The sequence below is a fragment of the Vespa crabro genome, chromosome 3 (genome assembly GCF_910589235.1).
Source record: "Vespa crabro chromosome 3, iyVesCrab1.2, whole genome shotgun sequence".
Classification (NCBI taxonomy): domain Eukaryota; kingdom Metazoa; phylum Arthropoda; class Insecta; order Hymenoptera; family Vespidae; genus Vespa; species Vespa crabro.
Window position 1 is genome coordinate 14,368,614 of NC_060957.1, and position 22,155 is coordinate 14,390,768.

A 22,155-nucleotide genomic window follows, 5' to 3' on the forward strand; every position below is an offset into this window, starting at 1 on the left:
TCATTAAACGAAACGATATAGTAGTCTCTTAAGAATCTAATTCATCGTCTACATATTCAAGTGTTAGGTAAATAATTTAACTAATTGAAAATTTGCAATCGTTTCTAATTTATATATATTTTGAATACTCGTGTACATTTTGTATTGGATCCTCCAATTGAATTCAACACGTTAATCAAAAAATTAGGATAACATTTTTGAATTTATTCCACATTTTTGGATTTCACGGTATATAGGAAGAACAAATAATCCATAGACGTTTTCAAAATCTATGGAATATGAAATATATTAAATTAAGTTTATTATTAAAAATTGTTAATTGTTATTTATTACTCACCTTTCCAAAAAGTTGAACATGTCCTATTTACTTTCGGTCGTTTCGATGAATCTGAAAGAAAAAGAAAATCAAAATGTAGCGATCAGAAAGTTATTATATTCGTAATTAATGTTCTCGATTAACCGGTTCAATTATGATTTTTGATACAATGCTTTTCTTATGTATTATTTGTTCAGAATTGGGTTATATCTCGATTCACATCTATATGTTGAATTTCCTCACAGCGACGTATCGAAAACTGATTTCACATAATTTCGCTTATATTTGTAGCTATTCGTTTTCAGCAGATGTTCTATAAGAACTTCTAATATTTATCCATGGAATTAAGAAAATTTCTTCGTATTAATGTATTAAATAATTACAATCGTCGTGCTAGAACATGCGAAATGGTTTATGATTAACAATTATTTTAGATTATATTAATCTACTCTAAAAATTATAAATCTTTTCTATGTTTAAATGATACATAGTTATAGATAAGATAGTCTTAAACAAATTCCTTTATGATAAGAATTTTTAAACATCTCGCTTTTTACGTGGTCTCTAAGAGATTTGTAGAAACATTTCTTTTTTACCGACGAGGAATCATTTTATCAGCGTTAAATATTTCATTATATCAGACACCGGGATATAAATCGATAAGAAGTTGACAAAAAGAGGTGTAATCGTGTTACATCGTTACATTTAAGTAAACGTAATATTATTTTTAAAATTATTAAAAAATAATTAAACTTTAGTTTAAATAATTTGGCCTTCCAGATGTTTTAATTAATATCTTTGGTTTTCATCGCATATAAAACGGACAAATAACCCATCGATGTTTTTAGAATCTGTTAAACAGAGGAAATTTCAAAATATTTTTTATTATAAATAGAAAATTGAAATTTGCGACTTACATTGCCGAAAAGCTTATGATTAAAGGAACAAAATTTTCCTGCAGTAATACGCGATGATAATTGTGCTCGACACATTATTATTGTAAGACATCTAGCATCCTTCGGTGGTAGATTGTACCAGTTGCAATCGTAAGCAGCATAAGCCATTTTCGTTCCCTGTGATATAATATTTCTTTTTTTCTTTTCATCGAGAAAAAAATGAAATAAATGATTAAATATTTACCTCGGAGAAAAGTTTCTCACCGACGTAACAATATAGATAGATATGAAGCATGACGTACGTTGTGTATATAACGAAAAAGAATAATTGGACTAACAGGAGACCTTGATCGTCATCCACAAGGGCCTGGAATAGTCACACTAAAATGATTATATTTTAAAATAACATATTAATAATTTTCCTTTCTCTTTTTTTTTTCTTTTTTTCTTTTTTTTTTTTTTTTTTTTTTTTTACCGAAGTTGCTTGATAGGATTGAACGCATAGTTGCACTGTACAACCAAGCATTTGCATAAGCAACATACCGTTAAATCGGTCTTCGATTGTTTCAGCATATCTAGAAAAAATAGAATTATCGTATAAGTTTGGTAATCATTTTTCAAAACCTCTTTTTTTCTTTCTCGTACCTGTTAAGCGTATCATACTTCTCCACAATTCTTGCTAGATCAATTCGAAAATTTTTATTACTATCCGAACACAATTGGGTCAAGTTTTTTCTGAGATTCGAAAATTGTCCGCACACGTGTAACATCAACATTGCCATGAAAGTATCGACAGCTGTGTAACTATTGGCTGCGTAAAGTTCGGCTGTAATTTGGCCAATCAGAGTTAGTTCGAAATTTGGAAAGATTTCGGTGTCATATGGGAAATAAGCACGATAATACAAAGTCCGTCCAGTATACGGTAGCAAAAGGGTTCTTAACGTCACATAAGTAAAGACAAGAAAGTTACACATTATGATACTTCCAGCTGTTATCATCCTGCTAATATCAGCGATTCTCATCATTTTCATGATGTTCTCCTCGGCTTTAGCTTCTCTTCGATCATTTTCCATGTGCGATAGAAGTTCTTTCATAGCTTGACGATAGAAATAATTGGTTTGTAAAAATATTAATTTTTGAATATATCTCATTACTTTCAAAGAAAATAATCATATTTATAGTTACTTCTCCCGTTGGACCAAAAAGCTGTGGTTTTTAATATAGCGATTGTTGTAGTCATGTTTGCTACCGATAAATTCTCCACGATCAATTCGAAATCACCCCAAATGAAATAGAGATTCGTTGTTTGTGGTAGGGTAATGAATAGAAACATAAAACCAATCGTGAATAACACTTTGTAACTGCACGCATTGGCAAATCCTCGTTCTTCCGGCCAAATCCCCATGAACTTCATAATTTTTTGATTCCAGCCGCTAGCGTAATCCACGTAGGAAACTTTCCGTGCACCACATCGATCGAGATATGTTTATGATTAATGATTTAATATTAATTATATGTATATAATATAAATTAACCGTTCTGTTATTAATTATTATTAATCGTAATTTTTATCGCTTTCTCTTTTTATTTATTTTAACTATAATATATTGTCTGATCATTAATAATATAATACCTCGATCAGAATCCATGTAAGCTCTCCTCGCAACGATGCATTAAGAACTGATCTCTTTTGATATTGTTTTACGTTCAAAGCACTTGCTTTCTCGCGCATGCTTCGTAAAATCAATCAAGACCGTTTTATTATATTTCGCATTTGTTAAAATTCATGATAAAAATATAATTAATGTTTTCAAATTTGTATCGTTTTCAATCAAGTTTTAATGTATAATATACAATTTAGATGAATTAAAAAATTTCATTGATCTATATGAAAATTATAATAATCATTAAGGATCACGCGGCCCTCTATAGTAAGGAATATTAAACCATTTCATAACTCGCTCGGTTACTATGTTACTGTCATTTGTGTGTTCTGTTTTTGCGGCTTACCTTATCGACATATTAACATACAATATTTTTATATAATTATTTTTGAAACACATCTCTATGAATATTGTTTTGCAAACATTTGCTAAACTAATTTTCCTCATTTTCTGGTTTTCTTGTTGAATATATATTAAATACATAAAGTGCCAAAAAAAATGTTCCGACACAATCATAGGACGATTCATATTTCATATTGAAACACTATAATGATTTTTATGAATTTTTCTAAACTATTTCGCTGAGTTTTTTATGCTCGTTACGTCGTATGCATTTTATCTTTTATGGTTACTCGATTTTAAGCGCTTTATCTTATCGATATATAATCGAGTATTTCATCCGTTTCAAATCTCTTTTTATTTATTATGGAAATGAAAAAGAAAGTTACAAGAAACGATATAATAATTTCTTATAAATCTAATTCGGCGACTCTAGATCGATATGTTAGGTGTATAATTTAACTGTAATTCCAATTGTTTCTAAGTATTTATGTTATTTAATAAATTAGGCTGACATGTTGGATTTATTCTAAATTTTTGGATTTCATTGTGTACAAGACGGACAAATAACCCATTGACGTTTTCAAGATCTGTAGAATGTGAAATATATAAAATTAAATATATAATTATGATTTGTTAATTGTTATTTTTTACTCACTTTGGTAAATAATTGAAGATTGAATGAACAAAATCTACCAGCGGTGATGCACAATGGCGATCGTGCTCGATGTATTATTAAAATAAGACACTTAGCTTCCTTGGCAGGCATATTGTACCATTCACACTCGTATGCTGCATTGGCCATTCTCGAGCTCTGCAGAGACAAATTTTTTAGAATAGTTTCATAAAAACATATATATACACGGAAAATGATAAATTTACCTCTGAAACTAATTTTTCTCCTATGTAACAGTATAGGTAAATTTGTAACAGAATATAAGATATGTAAAGAGTCAGGAAGCACATTTGAAACACGAACAATTCCTGATTTTCCTCGGTAATCAACTGTATTGTAATTGCACGATGATATATATTACTCCGTTAGAGTTTCAATTCAATCTTAAGACTCATTGAATTTCCTTACCAAAAGTGCTTGGAATAATAGAACGCAAAGTTCTACGGTACAACCCAACATCTGCATCAATAACATTCCATTGAATTTGTTTTCTATCGTGTCAGCAAATCTAAAATAAATATTAATCCATGTTGACAGGAATAAAAAAAAAAAAAAAAAAAAAAGAAAAAAAAAAGCGAGTTTCATTTAACAGCTGACAAAATTAATTCGTCAACTCACTTATTAAGAGCGTCATGTTTCTTCACAATATTTGCAAGCCTCTTTTGAAAATCAACGCCGTCATTGATACTGAGTTTCTTCATTTTTTGTCTAAGATACGAAAATTGGCCGCACACGTGTAGAATCAACATGGCGACAAATGTGTCCACGGCCGTGTACGTCGTAGCCGTATAAAATGCTGACACAATTTGTCCGACGGACGTCATCTCGAAATTTGGTGTGATCAATGATTCGTAAGGGAAATAAGATTGTAAGAAGAGAGCACGATGGCCGGATTGGCGCATCAAAAGAAATCGTGATGTTGCCCAGAGTACAACTACGGAATTAGTTATCACGGTACTTCCAATTGATATCCTCCTGGATATCCTTGCAATCGTCATCATCTTCTTGATTTCTTCTTCCGTGTCAGCCTCCTTTCGATGATTCGTCATTAAAGCGAGAAGATTCTGAATGGCTTAAGTAATAGCAACGATCGAAAGAAGATCAACCAATAAACTTAATTTATTTCGCAAAATTGAAAGAGTTTTTTCAAATGGATGGTCGTAAATTATATGATGTTATATTTGAAATAAAAGGAAACCTGACAAATATAATTACGTCTTCCGTTGAACCAAAAGATGATTATCTTCATCAGCGCTAACATCACCGTTATATTTGCCACAGAAAGATTATCGACGATCATGTTGAAGTCATCCCATATGAAGTAAAGATTGATAGTTTGTGGTAAAGCCATAAAGAGAAACATAAGGCTAACTGGTATTAGCACTCTGTAGCTCGATGCTCGATCGAACTTTCTCTCTTCCGGCCAAATCCCCATGAACTTCATGGTATAGCGGTTCCAACCAGATGCGTAATCCACGTACGAAACTTTGGCATGTCAATCGATCGATTGAGATTATTAATGATAGTGTCATTTCATAAATAACACTATTCAAAGAATAATAAAGGTAACATATATGAGTAAAAATATTTTGTTTTCCCTAAACGTATACCTCGATTAATAAAATCCATGTTAGGTTCTTCTATGACAACGATCTATCGAGAACTGATCTCCTTAGTTCCTCCCTATTTCAATCGTCTTTATTTTCTAGCGCATGCTCATAATCACTAAGAACGCTACGATCTTATAGGAAGTTCTTTATAGAGGTTCATTTGTTACAATTTATCGAATCGATCGGATTGAATTTTTTCGAATATTTTTCTATTAACTAACACGACAAAATATCTGTTTCTTTTAACGACTTGTCTATATCGTAAAATGAACAATGAAAAATATTTTACATATATCTATATATATATATATGTATATATTAAAAAAAAAAAAAAAAAAAAGAAAAAGAGAAAAAGAAAAAAGGAAGGAAAGAAAATATTGAAATCATCTTTGCCGTTCCTTTAAATAGAGAGATCCCTCTATAGCAAGAAAATTGAAACACGTCATTGTGTTCTTCGTGTCTCGACTCTTGCGGTTAGTTTAGGCTCCTTATCAGATAGAAATGAAGTACGAACGTATTACCTTACCGACGTACGATCTATCATTGGAAAAACTTTGAGATCATCGCGATATAGATACTATTGGTTATGAGATAATAAACGCAAAAAAAAATATTATACAGTTTGACAACGATATTTTATCTGTGACAATTTTACATTTGAACAGTTCACGTTAGATTCTTCATTTTCATTGCATAAAGAACCGACAAGTAACCCATCGATGTCTTCAAAATCTAAAAACAGATCGATAATCCTATTTACATGATATTTTTATTACGATTTTTTTTTCTTTTTTGTTTTGTTTTTTTTTTCCTTTTCCTTTTCCTTTTTTGTTTGGTTTTTTTTTTTATCAAACACACTTACGCTACTGTATAATTCTTGGGTGAAGGTACAGAATTTACCAGCCGTAAGACACAACGGCGTTCGTGCACGATACATAATCATTAGAAGTGATTTAGCCTCTTTCGTTGTTAAATTGTACCACTCACAATCGTATGCGGCCTGTAGAATATTCTTGCTCTGAAATAGATATGTGAAAGTTCACAATTTCATAAATGTTTATTCTTTTATTTTCCATATAAACTCGCCTCCGAAAGAATTCTCTCGCCGACGTAGCAATAAAGATAAAGCTGAATTAGTACGTAAAACACGTAAAGTATTAGAAAGGATAATTCCAAGAGAAAAAGTTCATTTGGTTCACCGATTATCGACTGAAAACATATAATATAATATCCATCCATAAGTCTATCATATCATAGATCTAGATCGTAGATACCCACTAATGGATGAAGTTCATATATATATATCATAGAAATTCATTTATCATTTATCATAGAAATTTTATCATTTTAATATAATGACTTACCAAGAGCGCTTGGAAAGATTGAAAGCACAATTGTATGGTACAACCGAGCATCTGAATCAGTAGCATTACGTTGAATTGATCCTCGATCGTATCGGCAAAACTAAACGAATTGAAAAACACATTTATTTAACTTAAAATTTAATTTGATTTTTTTTTTTTTTCTTTTCTTTTTTTTTCTTTGCATGATCCATCGTACCTGTTAAGATAGTCATGTTTCTCGACTATATAGATTAATTTGGTTTTAAACTCGTCACTGGTTCTAGGTCGCAAATTCATCAGATCTCGTTTTAAGTTCGAAAGTTGTCCACAAGCATGAAGAACGAGCATGGCGATGAAGGTGTCCACGGCTGTGTAGGATGTGGCGGCGTACACTGTTGCTATCAATTGAGCTACAATTGTTACCTCGTAATTAGGACTGATATGTGCATCGTAAGGAAAATACGCTCGAAATAAAAGATTACGACCGATATAAAGAATCGTGACGTAACGAAATATAAGGTAGACAACGACGACACTGAGACACATGATGGTACTTATGATCGATATCTTCCTCGAAATCGTCGCAATGTTTCTCATTGTCTTTTTATCCTCTTCGTTCGCTCCAGCTTTCAGATCCTCCTCCATTAACAACAGAAGATGTTTGAGAGCTTGCGTGAACAATGAATTTTTTTATAATGAATCGAAACTTCCATCTTATCTCTTAACTTTTTTCAATTTATTTATTTATTTATTTATTTTTTTTCCCTATTTATCTAGTCTTTTTTGTTTTGTTTTTTATAACATATTTACATCGTCCGTTCAGCCAGAAAATGATAATTTTCAACAGGGAAATCGTGAAGGTCATGTTACCCATCGATAAATTTTCCACGACCAAGTTGAAATTAGTCCAAACGAAGAAGAGATTTATCGTTTGAGGCAAACAGATGAAGCAAAGAATAAAACATACTGGTATCAAAACTTTAAAATTCGAGATTCGATCGAATCCTCTTTCGTTCGGCCAAATCCCTATGAAATCCATGGTGTATCGGTTCCATCCGTAAACGTAATCAATTTTTAAAACTTCTTGCATATCCATTGCAATTTCTGATTAGCTGATACGTCTAATCATATGATATTTTAGACAGGAGGAATATTTTAGTCAGCTCGTCTGCCTGAGACGCGTTAAGGACTGATCTTGATTCATCCATTCCGTATTTTCGCGAGCTATGTCTTCCGTCTTGGTTCGCGCATGCTCTATAAAAAGGATAGGAATGCTGTAGGCAAGTCTTACGTTTCAAAAACAAATCGATCACGATTCTTACGATTTCTATTGAAAATATAATATTCGATTAATATGTTATTCGCATATTTATTCAGAATTCAGAATAAATTTAGTTCATCGGTCAACTGTGTTGAAATTTTGTAGAAGTTTCTTTTGTTTGTTTGTCTGTTTGTTTGTTTGTTTTTTTTTTTTTTTTAACATGTACGTACGAATGTTGTAAAAATTATAGAGGTTTATCGAACCGTATCCCTCTAACGTTAGGAAACTTAAACCTTCGATACAGTTGACTCCGGTGGTTACGAGGAATTGTCTTTAGGCTATGTTACGTTATCGACGTCTTTTTAGTTTATGAAAATTTTTGCAATTTTTTTTTTTTTTTTTTTCTTTCGTTATACATGTTAATACTCTCACGCAATGTAATTGGTTAATAAATGACAATTAACGGAACAGAAATTCTTACGAGTATATTATCTCACAACGTATAAAATTGTTTATAATTTTATTAAATTTAAAGTTCTACGAATAGTATTTATTACTATATTGTATCCTAGTATTTATTATTATAATGTATGTAGTAGTCTGCAACCCCTCAATTTATTTTATCACTATTTTATTTATTATTATTTTTTGTAAATTAATCCTTTTTTTCCGTTACCGTTAATAACACCGAAAGATATCCAATTGTAGTTTTTAAAATCTGCAAGAGAAAACTAAATAGTATTTAAATAATCTTATAATTCTTTTTTACATTCATTGTTGTCTCTTACGCTGCTAAACATTTCCATCGAAAAAGTGCCGAATTTTCCGGCCGTTAAACGAAATGGTATAGAAGATCGATGCATCACGAAAATGATATTTCGTGCATCTTTTGGAGACAACGTGCACCACTGCGACTCGTACACTGACGTGCCCATTGCAGAACTCTGTTTAACACACATTCCCATAATACAGAATTTTAACATATTAAAAACATTTTATCTTATTTTATTTTCTTTTTTCACCTCAACGATAAGCATTTCCCCAACGTAACAATATAGATAGAGTTGTACCAAGATAACAACTAAAAACAATACAATAAAAACCAATCGTTCTATGGGAAAATCACCCCCATCGTGTTCCATTATCTGCAAAAAAATTTCCACATACGAGATATTTGACAAGAATAAAATATAGATTTACTTTTTCTTTTTTCTTTTTTTTGATTGACTTACGCGAACTAATTGAAAGGCCTGAAAGCAAACTTGAATGATGCAAGCCATTATTTGAATGAGCATCAATATATTAAATGAATTCTCAATCGATTTAGTATACCTTAAATAATAATAATGATCATAATTGCATCGTGTTGCATCATCAATAAAATAAAAATGATCATTCGATTGACGAACCAGTTGAGATGTTCGTGTCTCTTTACGATCCACGTCAATTTTGTTGTAAACTCATTGGCTATTTCGCTCGTGCCGTTCGATAGATTTTCAAGTGCATGCCTGAGATTGGTAATTTGTGCGCAGGCATGAAGGACGAGCATTGTGATAAACGTGTCTACTCCTACATATGATACGGTAGCGCTATACGCCGCTACGATTTGTCCGAAACAGGAAATTAAAAAAGCTGAAGTTCCACTAATGTCGTATGGAAAATAAGCGGGATAAACGACCGTACTTGGGGGATCGAATTGATCTCTTTGCATTTGCGCGATCATCAAGCTTCGAGGTAGAATGAGAATCGATGTCATAAAATGTCCTAATGTCGTACACCATATCGATATGATTCTTGCCTTTTTAGCGTTAACCAACATGACCGATCTCTCATCCTCGGTTTTCGATCTCTTCCAATCTTCGACGAAGGAACTGAGAAGTGGTCTAAGAGCTGGAAAAGATTTTCTTTTTTTTCTTTGTATTTATTTTTTTTTTTCTTTTTTTTCTGCAATTATTTCGCTTCCTCGTATGGATCGACGTGCTATTACGTAATCATCACAAAAGTTACACTTACATTCCAAATAATATCGTGCGAACAACAACTTTATGCAAGACATGGATACCGGGACGATTCCCGTCGCCAAAATCTCTGTCGTCAGATCTACGTCACCCCATATCATCAAAAGATATGCCGACTGTGGTAGAGTGACAAATCCCAGCATAAAAAACGAATGCAGTAGGAACCAATATTTCGATAAGGTAGGATCACTTGCATTGTCCTTCCAATCCGGCCATACACCAAGTATTTGTAGGCTCAGCCGGTTCCAACCAATGGCATAATTTAAGTCTGCAAAGTGAACACTCTCGTTGAGGATACGCAAAAGACAGAATATTTAATTAGAAAAAGAGAATACTAAAAGTATTCTTTTGTAGTCTTTCATCCATTTTTTTTTCTTTTTTGAAAAATTTACAAATTACACGAAACTTTACCATCTTCGAATACCATTGTCATCGTAGAAAGACGATTATAAGACGCGGCGATACAACGACTGCGCTCTGGCTCGTCACTCGATATGTAGACGTCCTTCTCTTTTTCTTCGTCCAGCACGCATGCCCGTCTGACTTAAAATGATGTACCATCCCCACCAACTATTGAAAAATTTATCTGCTTGGAATGATATTTTTTCTTTTCTACCAAACTCATTTAAATAAGCAACCTCAAAGTTCTTAGTTTCTATCCAACCTTCCCCATTTTATAATGCCTTACGATCCCTTGTCGATTATTTCAAGTGTAATAACATACATTCGGTTCTTTCCGATACTATGGGGAACGATGAGAACGAGTGAATTGTGTGAATCAGATGTCCTTCGAAACAAGAAAGAAAATTTCTACAAACATTATTTAGGATCACGAACATATTTTATAAAGTTAGATGGTAATTTTCACAATCACGTAGTATCTCTATTGTATAACTATTTAAATAGGTATTTTTACATTCTCTTGCATTATTACTTTTATTATATTAATCGTAAACAATTATTTCGCAATATATTTACTTGTTCCATTTTGTAGATAATTATTGATAAATTATAAAATAACGACATGCAAGTGCGTATGACATGACAATTATTTTTGAGGGTGATTTTTACGTGGGAACAGGTGCAGGGTATTTGTGAATTTGTAAGCGAGATGAAATGATCGATAGTGGTTCTTGTGATTATTAAATCAAACAGTGATGTGTGACGAACGTGGAGCAAGAAGAGGAAGTTCGGATGTATTTTTTATTACGCGAATATTTTTACGCGATCGTTTCCAGTAATATATCTTGATTCGCAATTTTCTGAAATATTAGAAAAAAAACTCATTCTTTTTATAGATCCTTAATATTTCTATTATTTCCTTTCCGGTTGTTATATTATTATCTCTGTAAAATTAATTATTGCGTTCAGGTACCAGCCGAACAGAAAGATATCCCATTGAAATTCTGAAGATCTATAAAAGAAACATTTGAAATAATTTATAAATTCGGTTAAAACGTTGCGGTCGAACGATATGGTATTATTGATTGGTACATCACGAAGAAGAGATCCTTTACATGTTTGGATGATAAGTAGCACCATTAACATTCGTACGGCAATTCACTAATTAAAATATCTTCTTGACGTTTTACCTTTACTTAATCAATTAGTATTTCATTCACGTAATAGTAAATCTAAAGGCGTATACCGCATCGAATCGATTACAAATAGTTGTAAGGAAAACAATTTAGTGTTCGGTAGGTCATCTTCGTCTTGACCTAATGTCTCTGAAAAAAATACAAAATGTTAATCGATGGTATCAAAAAGCCAAAGGGTTAAAATTTCTTTGAGATAACTTATTGAAAACATTTGATAATCATAAAAACAAAATTGCATAATGCAACGATTGCATTTTGATTCGTCTTTCGACGTAAATGTTCTTTTTTGTCTTCGTCCAGCAGTCATACTCCTCGGAATGAAATTGAACTATCATCCCATCACCTTTTGAAAAATGTATCTAATTGAAATTTTTATTTCGATTTTTTTTCTTTTCTCTCAAAACGGGTTTAAATAAGCAACCTCGTTAATATTTCAATCCAATTTTTCCGATTTTTTTGTAGCTCTACGATCTTTTTGCCTATTGTCTTACATACATTTAAGTTTGTCCGATTCTTTTGGGAATATGCGCACAAGCGAATTGTATTAATTCAAGTCCAGGTATCCTTCATATATAATTAAGGCATAAATATAAAAGAAGTATTTAATTTCGCTACACTTATCGCGTAGTACGACTCTTACAAGAACGTTAAAATTTCGTAATACAAACTTCGTTACGCTTTCTATGTTCTATAGCAGTATTTTTTTTTCATTATATTAATCCAATTAATTCTGTTTTGCAATATATTCACTAATCGCATTTCATTGATAATTATTATTAAATTATGAATAAAATATTACATACTGGTAGATGTAACAAACGATCGACTTTTAATGTCTTTCAAATTCGTCGATCGATTGTTCATTGTAAATAACGTATATTTTATTACTCTTCTACTGGATTATTTTTCATAGCTAGTAATACCGATAAATATCCGGCGGATGTTTTAATGATCTGAAATAAAAATGAATCGGGATCTTTTGCAAATATGAGATATATTTTTGTTGGAATACATTTTAAATGTACTCACAGCGCCAAACAATTCTAACGAAAATGGACAAAATTTTCCAGCGGTGATTTGAAATGCTATTCTTGCTCGACAAATTATTATCAGCAAGCAGATTGCCTTTTTTGGAGGCAAGTCATACCATTCGCAATCGTAAGCGGAGAAAGCTATTTCAGTGCTCTGAAATGCACGAAGTTGAAAAATTCTTAGGCCTTCGAGTAAGAGGCCAACTTTATATCGACTCACCTCGACCAGAAGAGTTTCACCAACGTAACAATATATATATAAATGCAACATCGTGTATATATAAAACGTAATGTAAAATATCAATCCTGCTATCGGCAATTCTTCTTCATTTGTGCCCATCGACTACGGAAAAGAAACGAAAAAAGAAATATTTTGAAAGGTGAAAAGCATTATTATCTATTGATGAAATAAAAATTACCGTGATCATACGATAACCCGTCATGCAGAACATAGCCGTCGAAATCAAAGTTTGCCCTAGTAGAGTAAGATTGAAACAATCCTCGACTATTATGGCGAATCTTAAAACGAAAAAATGATTAAATCTTCTATGTTAGATAAAACAATAGAAAAAGTCAAAAGATTTAAGAAACACCCACTTGTAGAGTTGTTCGTGCCTGTTCACAATGTAGCCGAGCCTATTTTGAAACAGAACGACGTCACGCTTCGCTATCTCCGCCAATTCTCTTATATTCGATTGCAAAACCGACAGTTGTCCACACAAATGCAAAACAAAGACTGCGTGAAAAGTATCGAAGCAAGAATAACTGATGCCTGCTAGAATCGTTGCCATGAATTGTCCCAACCAAGTGATCTCAAAAGAAGGACTTTTCTTGGTGTCGTATGGAAAGGTCGCTGGATGCAAAAGTCCTCCTAGATCGACTTCAGAGGCACTAGCCATATTCGCATAAATTTGAAGCGATATGAAGGTGATCACCATTATGTACGACAAAGTAGAACAAAAGAGAGATATCATTCGACTCAATTTAGCAGTTTTCAACATCAACGAACGTTCTGATTCTTGTTGCGTTTGATTCCAGTCGTTAACTATCTCGACGAGTAATGATTTCAATGCTTTGATCGAGAAAAAAGTGAACTAGTATATATCATTCAATTCAATTCAAGTTAAATGAAATGATAAATTAAATGGACAGACATCGTAATTACCTTTTCCGTGATACCACAAAACGATTTGCTTAGTCACAGCGAAAGCTATTGGTATGTTGATGGATAAATTTTCTATGACTTCGTCCAGTCTGGTTGAATTCAAAATCAGATCTGCCATTTGTGGTACATTTATGAATAAAAGGGTCACGGTAGTGCTCGTCCAAAATATACTGGCTGACGTTAATCGCCAAAGAAACGTCGTCTTCGATGGTTCAGGCCAAACTCCTAACACCGTCAAATTAAAACGATTCCAACCAATGGCGTAATTTAAATCTACAAAGTGAACACTCGCGTTGAAGTTTCGCAAAAGAGAGAATATCTGATTAGAAAAAGAGGATATTTAGTATTCCTCTTTATTTATTATTATTTATTATTATTTATTAAATTAGTATTTCTTTTTCTTCTTTTTTTCTTCCTTTCTTTCTTACTATTTTGCTGGGGTAAATTTACAAGTGACGCGAAATTCTACCTTCCTCGGATTCCGTTGTCATCGTAGAAAGACGATTATAAGACGCGGCGATACAACGACTGCGCTCTGGCTCGTCACTCGATATGTAGACGTCCTTCTCTTTTTCTTCGTCCAGCACGCATGCCCGTCTGACTTAAAATGATGTACCATTCCCACCAACTATTGGAAAATTTATCTACTTGGAATACAATTTTTTCTTTTCTACCGAACTCATTTAAATAAGCAACCACAAAGTTCTTAGTTTCGGTCCAACCTTCCTCATTTTATAATGCTTTACGATTCCTCATCGATTATTTCAAGTGTAATAACATACATTCAGTTCTTACCGATACTATGGGGAACGATGAGAACGTGTGGATTATGTGAATCAAAGATTGGTTGTTCTTTGAAACAAGAAAGAAAATTTCTACAAACATTATTTAGCATTTTATAAAGATCTTTGAATTTGTTAGGCAGTGATCACATATCCATGGATTTCATAGTAAATCAATTACTATCGTAAAACTATTTAAGTGGTATAATTACTTGTCTTTGTTCTCTTGCTTTGTTACTTTTATTATGTTAACCGTGAACAATTACTTCGCAATATATTTACTTGTTCCATTTCATAGATAAATTATATTCATTGATAAATTATAAAATAACGACATGCAAGTGCGTATGACATGACAATTATTTTTAATGCATGCTCGTATTTCGTTGTATAATTTTAGGAAGCGAAAAATGAGGGTGATTTTTACGTGGGAAAAGGTGCAGGATATTTGTGAATTTGTAAGCGAGACGAAATGATCGATAATGATTCTTGTCATTATTAAATCAAATAATGGTACGTGGACAAAGGAAGTTTAGATATATTTTATCTGTGACAATTTTACGTTTGGACAATTCATGTCAGATTTCTCCGTTTCATTGGACGAGAAAACGACAAGTAGTCCATCGATGTCTTCAAAATCTGAAAACAGACCGATAATAAGTGGTTTTTATTATTTTTTTTTTTTTTTTTACACTTACGCTAGCGTATAATACTTGCGGAAGGTTACAGAATTTTCCAACCATAAGAGATTCGATCGTATCTCCTCGTTCTGCCAAATCCCTATGAAATCCATGGTGTATCAGTTCCACCAGTAAACGTAATCGACTTGTTGCATATTTATTGCTATTTCGATTAGTTGATTTTATCGATGATGTTTAATCGTATGTTATTTTAGTCAGTTCGTCCGTCTAAACGATTCTGACGTCAAGGATTGATCTTGATTCATTCGTTTCGTATTTTCGTGAACTACGTCTAGCTTCTCGCATGCTGTATAAAAAGGACAGGGATGATGCTCTAGGAAAGTCTTACGTTTGAAAAATAAATCGATCACGATTATTACGATTTCTATTAAAAATATAATATTCGATTAATATGTTATTCGCATATTTACTCAGAACTCAGAATAAATTTAGTTTAGCTGTGTCGAAATATTGTAAAAGTTTTTTTCTTTTTTTTTTTTTTTTTTTGTTTAACATATACAAATGTTTTACGACGTACGAATGGTTTAAAAATTAAAAGTAGGTGTTTATCGAACCGTATCCCTCTAACGTTGGAAAACTTAAACCTTCGATACAGTTGACTCCGGTGGTTACGGGGAATTGTCTTTACGCTACGTTTCTTTATCGACGTCTTTCTAGTTTATGAAAATTTTTGCAGATTTTTTTTTCTCTTTCGTTCCATTCATCCTAGTACTCTTACGCAATACAATTGGACAATAAACGACGATATGATAAATAACAATAACCGAGACAGAGATTTATGCGATTGTAAAACTATTTATATCTTAATTAAATTTAAAGTTTTACGAATAGTATTTATCATTATATTGTACTGTCATGTATGATAGCCCTCGGTGACAAAAAATTTGCTACCAGTCAAATTACTCTATCGCTATTCTATTTATTGTTATTTTTCAAAATTAGTCCTTTTTGTCGGTTACCGTTAGTAACATTGAAAGATATCCTATTGTGCTTTTTAAGATCTGCAAAAGAAAATTAAATAGTATTTAAATAATCTTATCCCTTTCACATTGATGATTTTCTCTTACTCTGCTAAACATTTCCATTGAAAAAGTGCCGAATTTTCCGGCTGTTAAACGAAGTGGCACACAAGATCGATGCATCACGAAAATGATATTTTGTGCATCCTTTGCAGACAAAGTATACCACTGCGACTCGTATGCTGACGTGCCTATTGCAGTACTCTGTTTAACACACATTCCCATGACATATAATTTCAACATATTTAATTAAAATATTCTATTTTATTCTATTTTATTTTCTTTTTACCTCGACGATAAGCATTTCTCCAACGTAACAATACAGATATAGTTGTACCAAGGTAACAATTACAAAGAATATAATAAAAAACAGCTGTTCTATTGGAAATGCATCATCATCGTGTGGCATTATCTGTAAAAAAGATTCCACAAACGAGACGTTTGACAAGAATAAAATACTGATCTCCTTTTTTCTTTTCCTTTTCTTTCTTCTTCTTTTCTTTCTTTATTTTTCCTTTTTTTTTTTTTTTTTATAGATTGACTTACGCGAAATAGTTGAAATGTCTGAAAGCAAACTTGAACGATGCAAGCCAGTATTTGAATTAGCATCAACATGTTAAATGAATTCTCGATCGATTTGGCGTACCTTAGACAATAATAATGATCATTATTGCGTAATGTTGCAACATTGATAAAATAAAAATGATTCGATTGACAAACCAGTTGAGATGTTCGTGTCTCTTCACGATCCACGTCAATTTTGTTGTAAACTCATTGGCTATCTCGCTCGTGCCGTTCGATAGATTTTTAAGTGCATGCCTGAGATTGGTCATTTGTGCGCAGACATGAAGGACGAGCATCGTGATAAACGTGTCTACGCCTATATATGATACGGTAGCGCTATACGCCGCTACGATTTGTCCGAAACAGGAAATTAAAAAAGCTGAAGTTCCACTAATGTCGTATGGAAAATAAGCGGGATAAACGACCGTACTTGGGGGGTCGAATTGGTCTCTTTGCATTTGCGAGATCATCAAGCTTCGAGGTAGAATGTAAATCGATGTCATAAAATGTGCTAATGTCGTACACCATATAGATATGATTCTTGCCTTTTTAGCGTTAACCAACATGACCGATCTCTCATCCTCGGTTTTCGATCTCTTCCAGTCTTCTACGAAGGAATTGAGAAGTGGTTTAAGAGCTGAAAAAGATTTTTTTTCTTTGTAAAATATTTATCTACCTAGTATAGATCTGTGCGTTATTACGTTTTCACCACAAAAGTTACCCTTACATTCCAAATGATATCGTGCGAACAACAACTTTATGCAGGACATGGTAACCGGTACGTTCGCCGTCGCCACAATTTCTGTCATCAGTTCTATGTCACCCCATACCATCAAGAGATATGCCGACTGTGGCAAAGTGATAAATCCCAGCATAAAGAATGAATGTAAAATGAACCAATATTTCGATAAGGCAAAATCACTCTCATTCGAATCCGGCCATATACCAAGTATTTGTAGGCTTAGTCTGTTCCAACCAATGGCATAATTTAAATCTGCTAAGTGAACACTCCCGTTCAAGATACGCAAAAGATAAAATGTTTAATTAGAAAAAGAGAATACTTAAAGTATTCTTTTGTCGTCTTTCGTCCATTTTTTTTCTTTTTTGAAAAATTTACAAGTTACACAAAAATGTACCTTCTTCGAATACCGTTGTCATCGTAGAAAGACGATTATAGCACGCGGCGCGTGTTGAACGACTGTGCTCTGGCTCGTCGTTCGATATAGACGTCCTTCTCTTTTTCTTCGTCCAGCACGCATGCCCGTCAGACTTAAAATGATGTACCATCCCCACCAACTATTGAAAAATTTATCTACTTCGAATAATATTTTCTCTTTTCTAACGAACGCATTTAAATAAGCAACCTCAAAGTTCTTAGTTTCCATCCAACCTTCCCCATTTTATAATGCTTTACGATCCCTCGTCTATTATTTCAAGTGTAATAACATACATTCGGTTCTTTCCGATACTATGGGGAACGATGAGAACGAATGAATTGTGTAAATCAAAGATTGGTTGTTCTTTGAAACAAGAAAGAAAATTTCTACAAACATTATTTAGCATTTTATAGAGATATTTGAATTTGTTAGGCAATGATCACATCTGTGGATTTAATAGTAAATCAATTAATTACTATCGTAAAACTATATAAAGAAATTATAAAATAACGACATGCAAGTGCGTATGACATGACAATTATTTTTAATGCATGCTCGTATTTCGTTCTATAATTTTAGGAAGCGAAGAAAGAGGGTGATTTTTACGTGGGAAAAGGTGCAGGGTATTTCTGAATTTGTAAGCGAGACGAAATGATCGATTGTGGTTCTTGTGGTTATTAAATCAAACAGTGATGTGTGACGAACGTGGAGCAAGAAGAGGAAGTTTGGATGTATTTTTTATTACGCGAATATTTTAACGCGATCATTTCCAGTAATATATCTTGATTCACAATTTTCTGAAATATTAGAAAAAAAAACTCATTCTTTTTATAGATCCTTAATATTTCTATTGTTTCCTTTCTGGTTGTTATATTATTATGTCTGTAAAATTAATTATTGCGTTCAGGTACCAGCCGAACAGAAAGATATCCCATTGAAATTCTGAAGATCTATAAAAGAAACATTTGAAATAATTTATAAATTAGGTTAGAACGAAATCGTATTATTGATCGGTACATCACGAAGAAGAGATCCTTTATATGTTTGGATGATAAGTAGCACCATTCACATTCGTACGGCGATTCACTAGGTAAAATATCTTCTTGTCGTTTTCCCCTTACTTAATCAATTAGTATTTCATTCACGTAATAGTAAATCTACAGGTGTATACCGTATAGTACTGATCACGAATGGTAATAAGAAAAATAATGCAACGATTGCATTTTGCTTTGTCTTTCGACGTAAATGTTCTTTTTTTGTCTTCGTCTAGCAATCATTCTCCTCGGACTGAAATGGAACTATCATCCCATCACCTTTTGAAAAATGTATCTATTTGGAATTTTTATTTCAATTTTTTTTTCTTTTCTCTTTCAACAGGTTTAAATAAGCTACCTCGTTAAAATTTTAATCCAATTTTTCTGATTTTCTCTAGCTCTACGATCTTTTTGCCTACTGTACCACATACATTTAAGTTTGTCCGATTCTTTTGGGAATATACGCACAAGCGAATTGTATTAATTCAAGTCCAGGTATCCTTCATATATAATTAAGGCATAAATATAAAAGAAGTATTTAATTTCGTTACACTTATCACGTAATACCATTCTTACAAGAACGTTAAAATTTTGTTACTCTTTCAATGTTCTATTGCAGTATTATTTTCATTATATTGCAATGTTTTTACTAATAGCATTTCATTAATAATTATTAATAAATTATGAAAAAAATATTACATGCTAGTAGATATAACATGCGAACGATTTTTAATGTCTTTCAGATTTGTCGATCGATTGATTGTTCGTTATAAATAACGAAATAATATTTTATTACACTTCTACGGGATTATCTGTCATAGCTAGTAATACCGATAAATATCCGGCTGATGTTTTAATGATCTGAAATAAAAATGAATCGGGATCTTTTGCAAATATAAGATATATTTTTGTTGGAATACATTTTAAATGTACTCACAGCGCCGAACAATTCTAACGAAAATGGACAAAATTTTCCAGCGGTGATTTGAAATGCTATTCTTGCTCGACAAATTACTATCAGCAAGCAGATTGCCTTTTTTGGAGGCAAGTCATACCATTCGCAATCGTAAGCGGAGAAAGCTATTCCAGTGCTCTGAAATGCACGAAGTTGAAAAATCCTTAGGCCTTCGAGTAAGAGGCCAACTTTATGTCGACTCACCTCGACCAGAAGAGTTTCACCAACGTAACAATATATATATAAATGCAACATCGTGTATGTCACATGAATGATGTAAAATATCAATCCTACTATCGGCAAATCTTGTTCCTGTCCTTCCATCGACTACGAAAACGAAACGAAAGAGGAAATATATTGAAATGTTAAAATCATTATTATCTAATAATAAAATGTAATTTACGATACCGTGATCATACGATATCCCGTCAGGCAGAACATAGCTGTCGAAATCAAAGTTTGCCCTAGTAGAGTAAGATTGAAACAATCCTCGACTATTATGGCGAATCTTAAAAAGAAAAAATGATTAAATCTTCGATGTTAGGTAAAACAATAGAAAAAGTCAAAAGATTTAAGATACACCCACTTGTGCAGTTGTTCGTGTCTATTCACAATGTAGCCGAGTCTATTTTGAAACAGAGCGACGTCACGCTTCGCTATCTCCGCCAATTCTTTTAAATTCGATCGCAAAACCGAGAGTTGTCCACACAAATGCAAAACAAAGACTGCGAGGAAAGTATCGAAGCAAGAATAACAGATGGCCGTTAGAATCGTTCCCATTAATTGTCCCAACCAAGTGATCTCGAAATAAGGACTTTTCTTGGTGTCGTATGGAAAGGTCGCTGGATGCAAAAGTCCTCCTAGATCGACTTCGGAGGCACTAGCCATATTCGCATAGGTTTGAAGCGATATGAAGGCGGTCAACATTAGATACGTCAAAGTAGAACAAAAGAGGGATATCGTTCGACTCAATTTAGCATTTTTCAACATCATCGAACGTTCTGATTCTGCTTGCTTCTGACTCCAGTCGTTAACTATCTCGTTGAGTAATGATTTCAATGCTTCGATCGAGAAAAAAGTGAATTTGTATATATCATTCAATCCAATGCAAATTAAATGGAATTATAAATTAAATGCGCAGACAACATCGTAATTACCTTTTCCGTGATACCGCAAAACAATTTGCTTGATCACAGCGAAAGCGATAGGTATGTTGATGGATAAATTTTCTATGGCTTCGTCCAGTCTGGTTGAATTCAGAATCAGATCTGCCGTTTGTGGTGCACATATGAACAAAATGGTCACGGTAGTGCTCGTCCAAAATATACTGGCTGACGTTAATCGCCAAAGAAACGACGTCTTCGATGGTTCAGGCCAAACTCCTAACACCGACAAGTTAAAACGATTCCAACCTATGGCGTAATCCATTTGTCTTTTTCAGCCGTATAAACTCGAAGAAAAATAAACTATCAAATGTGTCGTTAGATTGGCACGGAGAGTTCGGTCGAACTGCGAGAAATTTGTTTTCTCGAAAGAGTTGAATGTCACGCATGCTCCATCACGATAAAAGAAAAAAAACACACACACACATTACACATACACACACGGTAGCGATAGTTTTAATGAAGAACTGAAAACTTTACGACGGGACCCGTTATTTGATAGAAGAATTACTAATACCCGTCATTATCGATTCTTTGTCCTATCAGACTTGCGTTGAATTTTGAGTAAATCTCGAGAAAACTTTGACGGTAGACAAGAAACGTACCCGTTAATATCAAATAAACAAAAAGTCTCGTAGATAAAAGTTCTTCTTACCTTTTTTCTTTTTCTTTCTTAAAATTGTTCTCTTTCCTACAATTTCGACCAAGCTTTTATATTGTATTTCTTTCTTTAATATTAGGTAGCGAAGAGGATCCTTTTTTTCGCGTGGGAACAGCAGGTGCGGCGGGCTCTCTCGTGAATTCGTGAGCGAAACAAAACGGTCGATCGTTCTCATTCATCTAACCCACTCGTGGTTGTTGAA

At 33.0% G+C, this 22,155-nt stretch overlaps 8 protein-coding genes across 12 annotated transcripts in view; 1 reads left to right on the plus strand and 7 right to left on the minus strand.

The window, feature by feature from the left end:
* Positions 1 to 22,155, plus strand: part of LOC124422887 — an 89,234-nt gene that overhangs the window by 43,452 nt on the left and 23,627 nt on the right. The gene's annotated exons all lie outside the window — the stretch shown is intronic.
* Positions 1,102 to 2,861, minus strand: LOC124422865 (odorant receptor 13a-like). The gene is made up of 7 exons (XM_046959800.1): positions 2,846 to 2,861; positions 2,398 to 2,667; positions 1,858 to 2,308; positions 1,688 to 1,787; positions 1,457 to 1,579; positions 1,234 to 1,389; positions 1,102 to 1,167 (listed from the first exon to the last, which is right to left on the minus strand). Exons 1-7 carry the CDS (start codon positions 2,859 to 2,861, stop codon positions 1,102 to 1,104), a joined length of 1,182 nt encoding a protein of 393 aa, XP_046815756.1.
* LOC124422896 (odorant receptor coreceptor-like) lies at positions 3,667 to 4,448 on the minus strand. Its single transcript, XM_046959859.1, has 4 exons — positions 4,300 to 4,448; positions 4,098 to 4,220; positions 3,874 to 4,029; positions 3,667 to 3,805 (listed from the first exon to the last, which is right to left on the minus strand). Exons 1-4 carry the CDS (start codon positions 4,363 to 4,365, stop codon positions 3,740 to 3,742), a joined length of 411 nt encoding a protein of 136 aa, XP_046815815.1. The 5' UTR covers positions 4,366 to 4,448; the 3' UTR covers positions 3,667 to 3,739.
* LOC124422866 lies at positions 4,506 to 5,335 on the minus strand. Its single transcript, XM_046959801.1, has 2 exons — positions 5,107 to 5,335; positions 4,506 to 4,963 (listed from the first exon to the last, which is right to left on the minus strand). The coding sequence occupies exons 1-2, from the start codon at positions 5,333 to 5,335 to the stop codon at positions 4,506 to 4,508; spliced, it is 687 nt and encodes a 228-aa protein (XP_046815757.1).
* Positions 6,168 to 7,514, minus strand: LOC124422867 (odorant receptor 13a-like). Its single transcript, XM_046959802.1, has 5 exons — positions 7,062 to 7,514; positions 6,860 to 6,965; positions 6,588 to 6,710; positions 6,364 to 6,519; positions 6,168 to 6,233 (listed from the first exon to the last, which is right to left on the minus strand). Exons 1-5 carry the CDS (start codon positions 7,487 to 7,489, stop codon positions 6,168 to 6,170), a joined length of 879 nt encoding a protein of 292 aa, XP_046815758.1. The 5' UTR covers positions 7,490 to 7,514.
* Positions 8,709 to 10,826, minus strand: LOC124422868 (odorant receptor 13a-like). Its single transcript, XM_046959803.1, has 7 exons — positions 10,535 to 10,826; positions 10,119 to 10,391; positions 9,466 to 9,995; positions 9,338 to 9,355; positions 9,128 to 9,250; positions 8,894 to 9,049; positions 8,709 to 8,823 (listed from the first exon to the last, which is right to left on the minus strand). The coding sequence occupies exons 1-7, from the start codon at positions 10,554 to 10,556 to the stop codon at positions 8,761 to 8,763; spliced, it is 1,185 nt and encodes a 394-aa protein (XP_046815759.1). The 5' UTR covers positions 10,557 to 10,826; the 3' UTR covers positions 8,709 to 8,760.
* LOC124422869 lies at positions 11,193 to 18,372 on the minus strand. The gene is made up of 15 exons (XM_046959804.1): positions 18,120 to 18,372; positions 17,660 to 17,977; positions 17,140 to 17,590; positions 16,966 to 17,065; positions 16,709 to 16,831; positions 16,449 to 16,623; positions 16,360 to 16,401; positions 14,387 to 14,518; positions 13,918 to 14,190; positions 13,350 to 13,824; positions 13,172 to 13,271; positions 12,973 to 13,095; positions 12,751 to 12,906; positions 12,525 to 12,674; positions 11,193 to 11,850 (listed from the first exon to the last, which is right to left on the minus strand). The coding sequence occupies exons 1-14, from the start codon at positions 18,268 to 18,270 to the stop codon at positions 12,606 to 12,608; spliced, it is 2,688 nt and encodes an 895-aa protein (XP_046815760.1). The 5' UTR covers positions 18,271 to 18,372; the 3' UTR covers positions 11,193 to 11,850; positions 12,525 to 12,605.
* On the minus strand, positions 19,653 to 22,128 carry LOC124422890 (odorant receptor 13a-like). Of its 5 annotated transcripts, none has more exons than XM_046959852.1 (6): positions 21,948 to 22,128; positions 21,287 to 21,541; positions 20,716 to 21,190; positions 20,538 to 20,637; positions 20,334 to 20,456; positions 19,653 to 20,267 (listed from the first exon to the last, which is right to left on the minus strand). In XM_046959852.1, the coding sequence occupies exons 1-6, from the start codon at positions 22,126 to 22,128 to the stop codon at positions 20,028 to 20,030; spliced, it is 1,374 nt and encodes a 457-aa protein (XP_046815808.1). In that variant the 3' UTR covers positions 19,653 to 20,027. The 5 variants fall into 5 exon arrangements, with proteins under 5 accessions (XP_046815808.1, XP_046815806.1, XP_046815807.1 ...); XM_046959850.1 differs by having other exon boundaries at positions 19,653 to 20,035; positions 20,112 to 20,456; XM_046959851.1 differs by having other exon boundaries at positions 19,653 to 20,058; positions 20,112 to 20,456.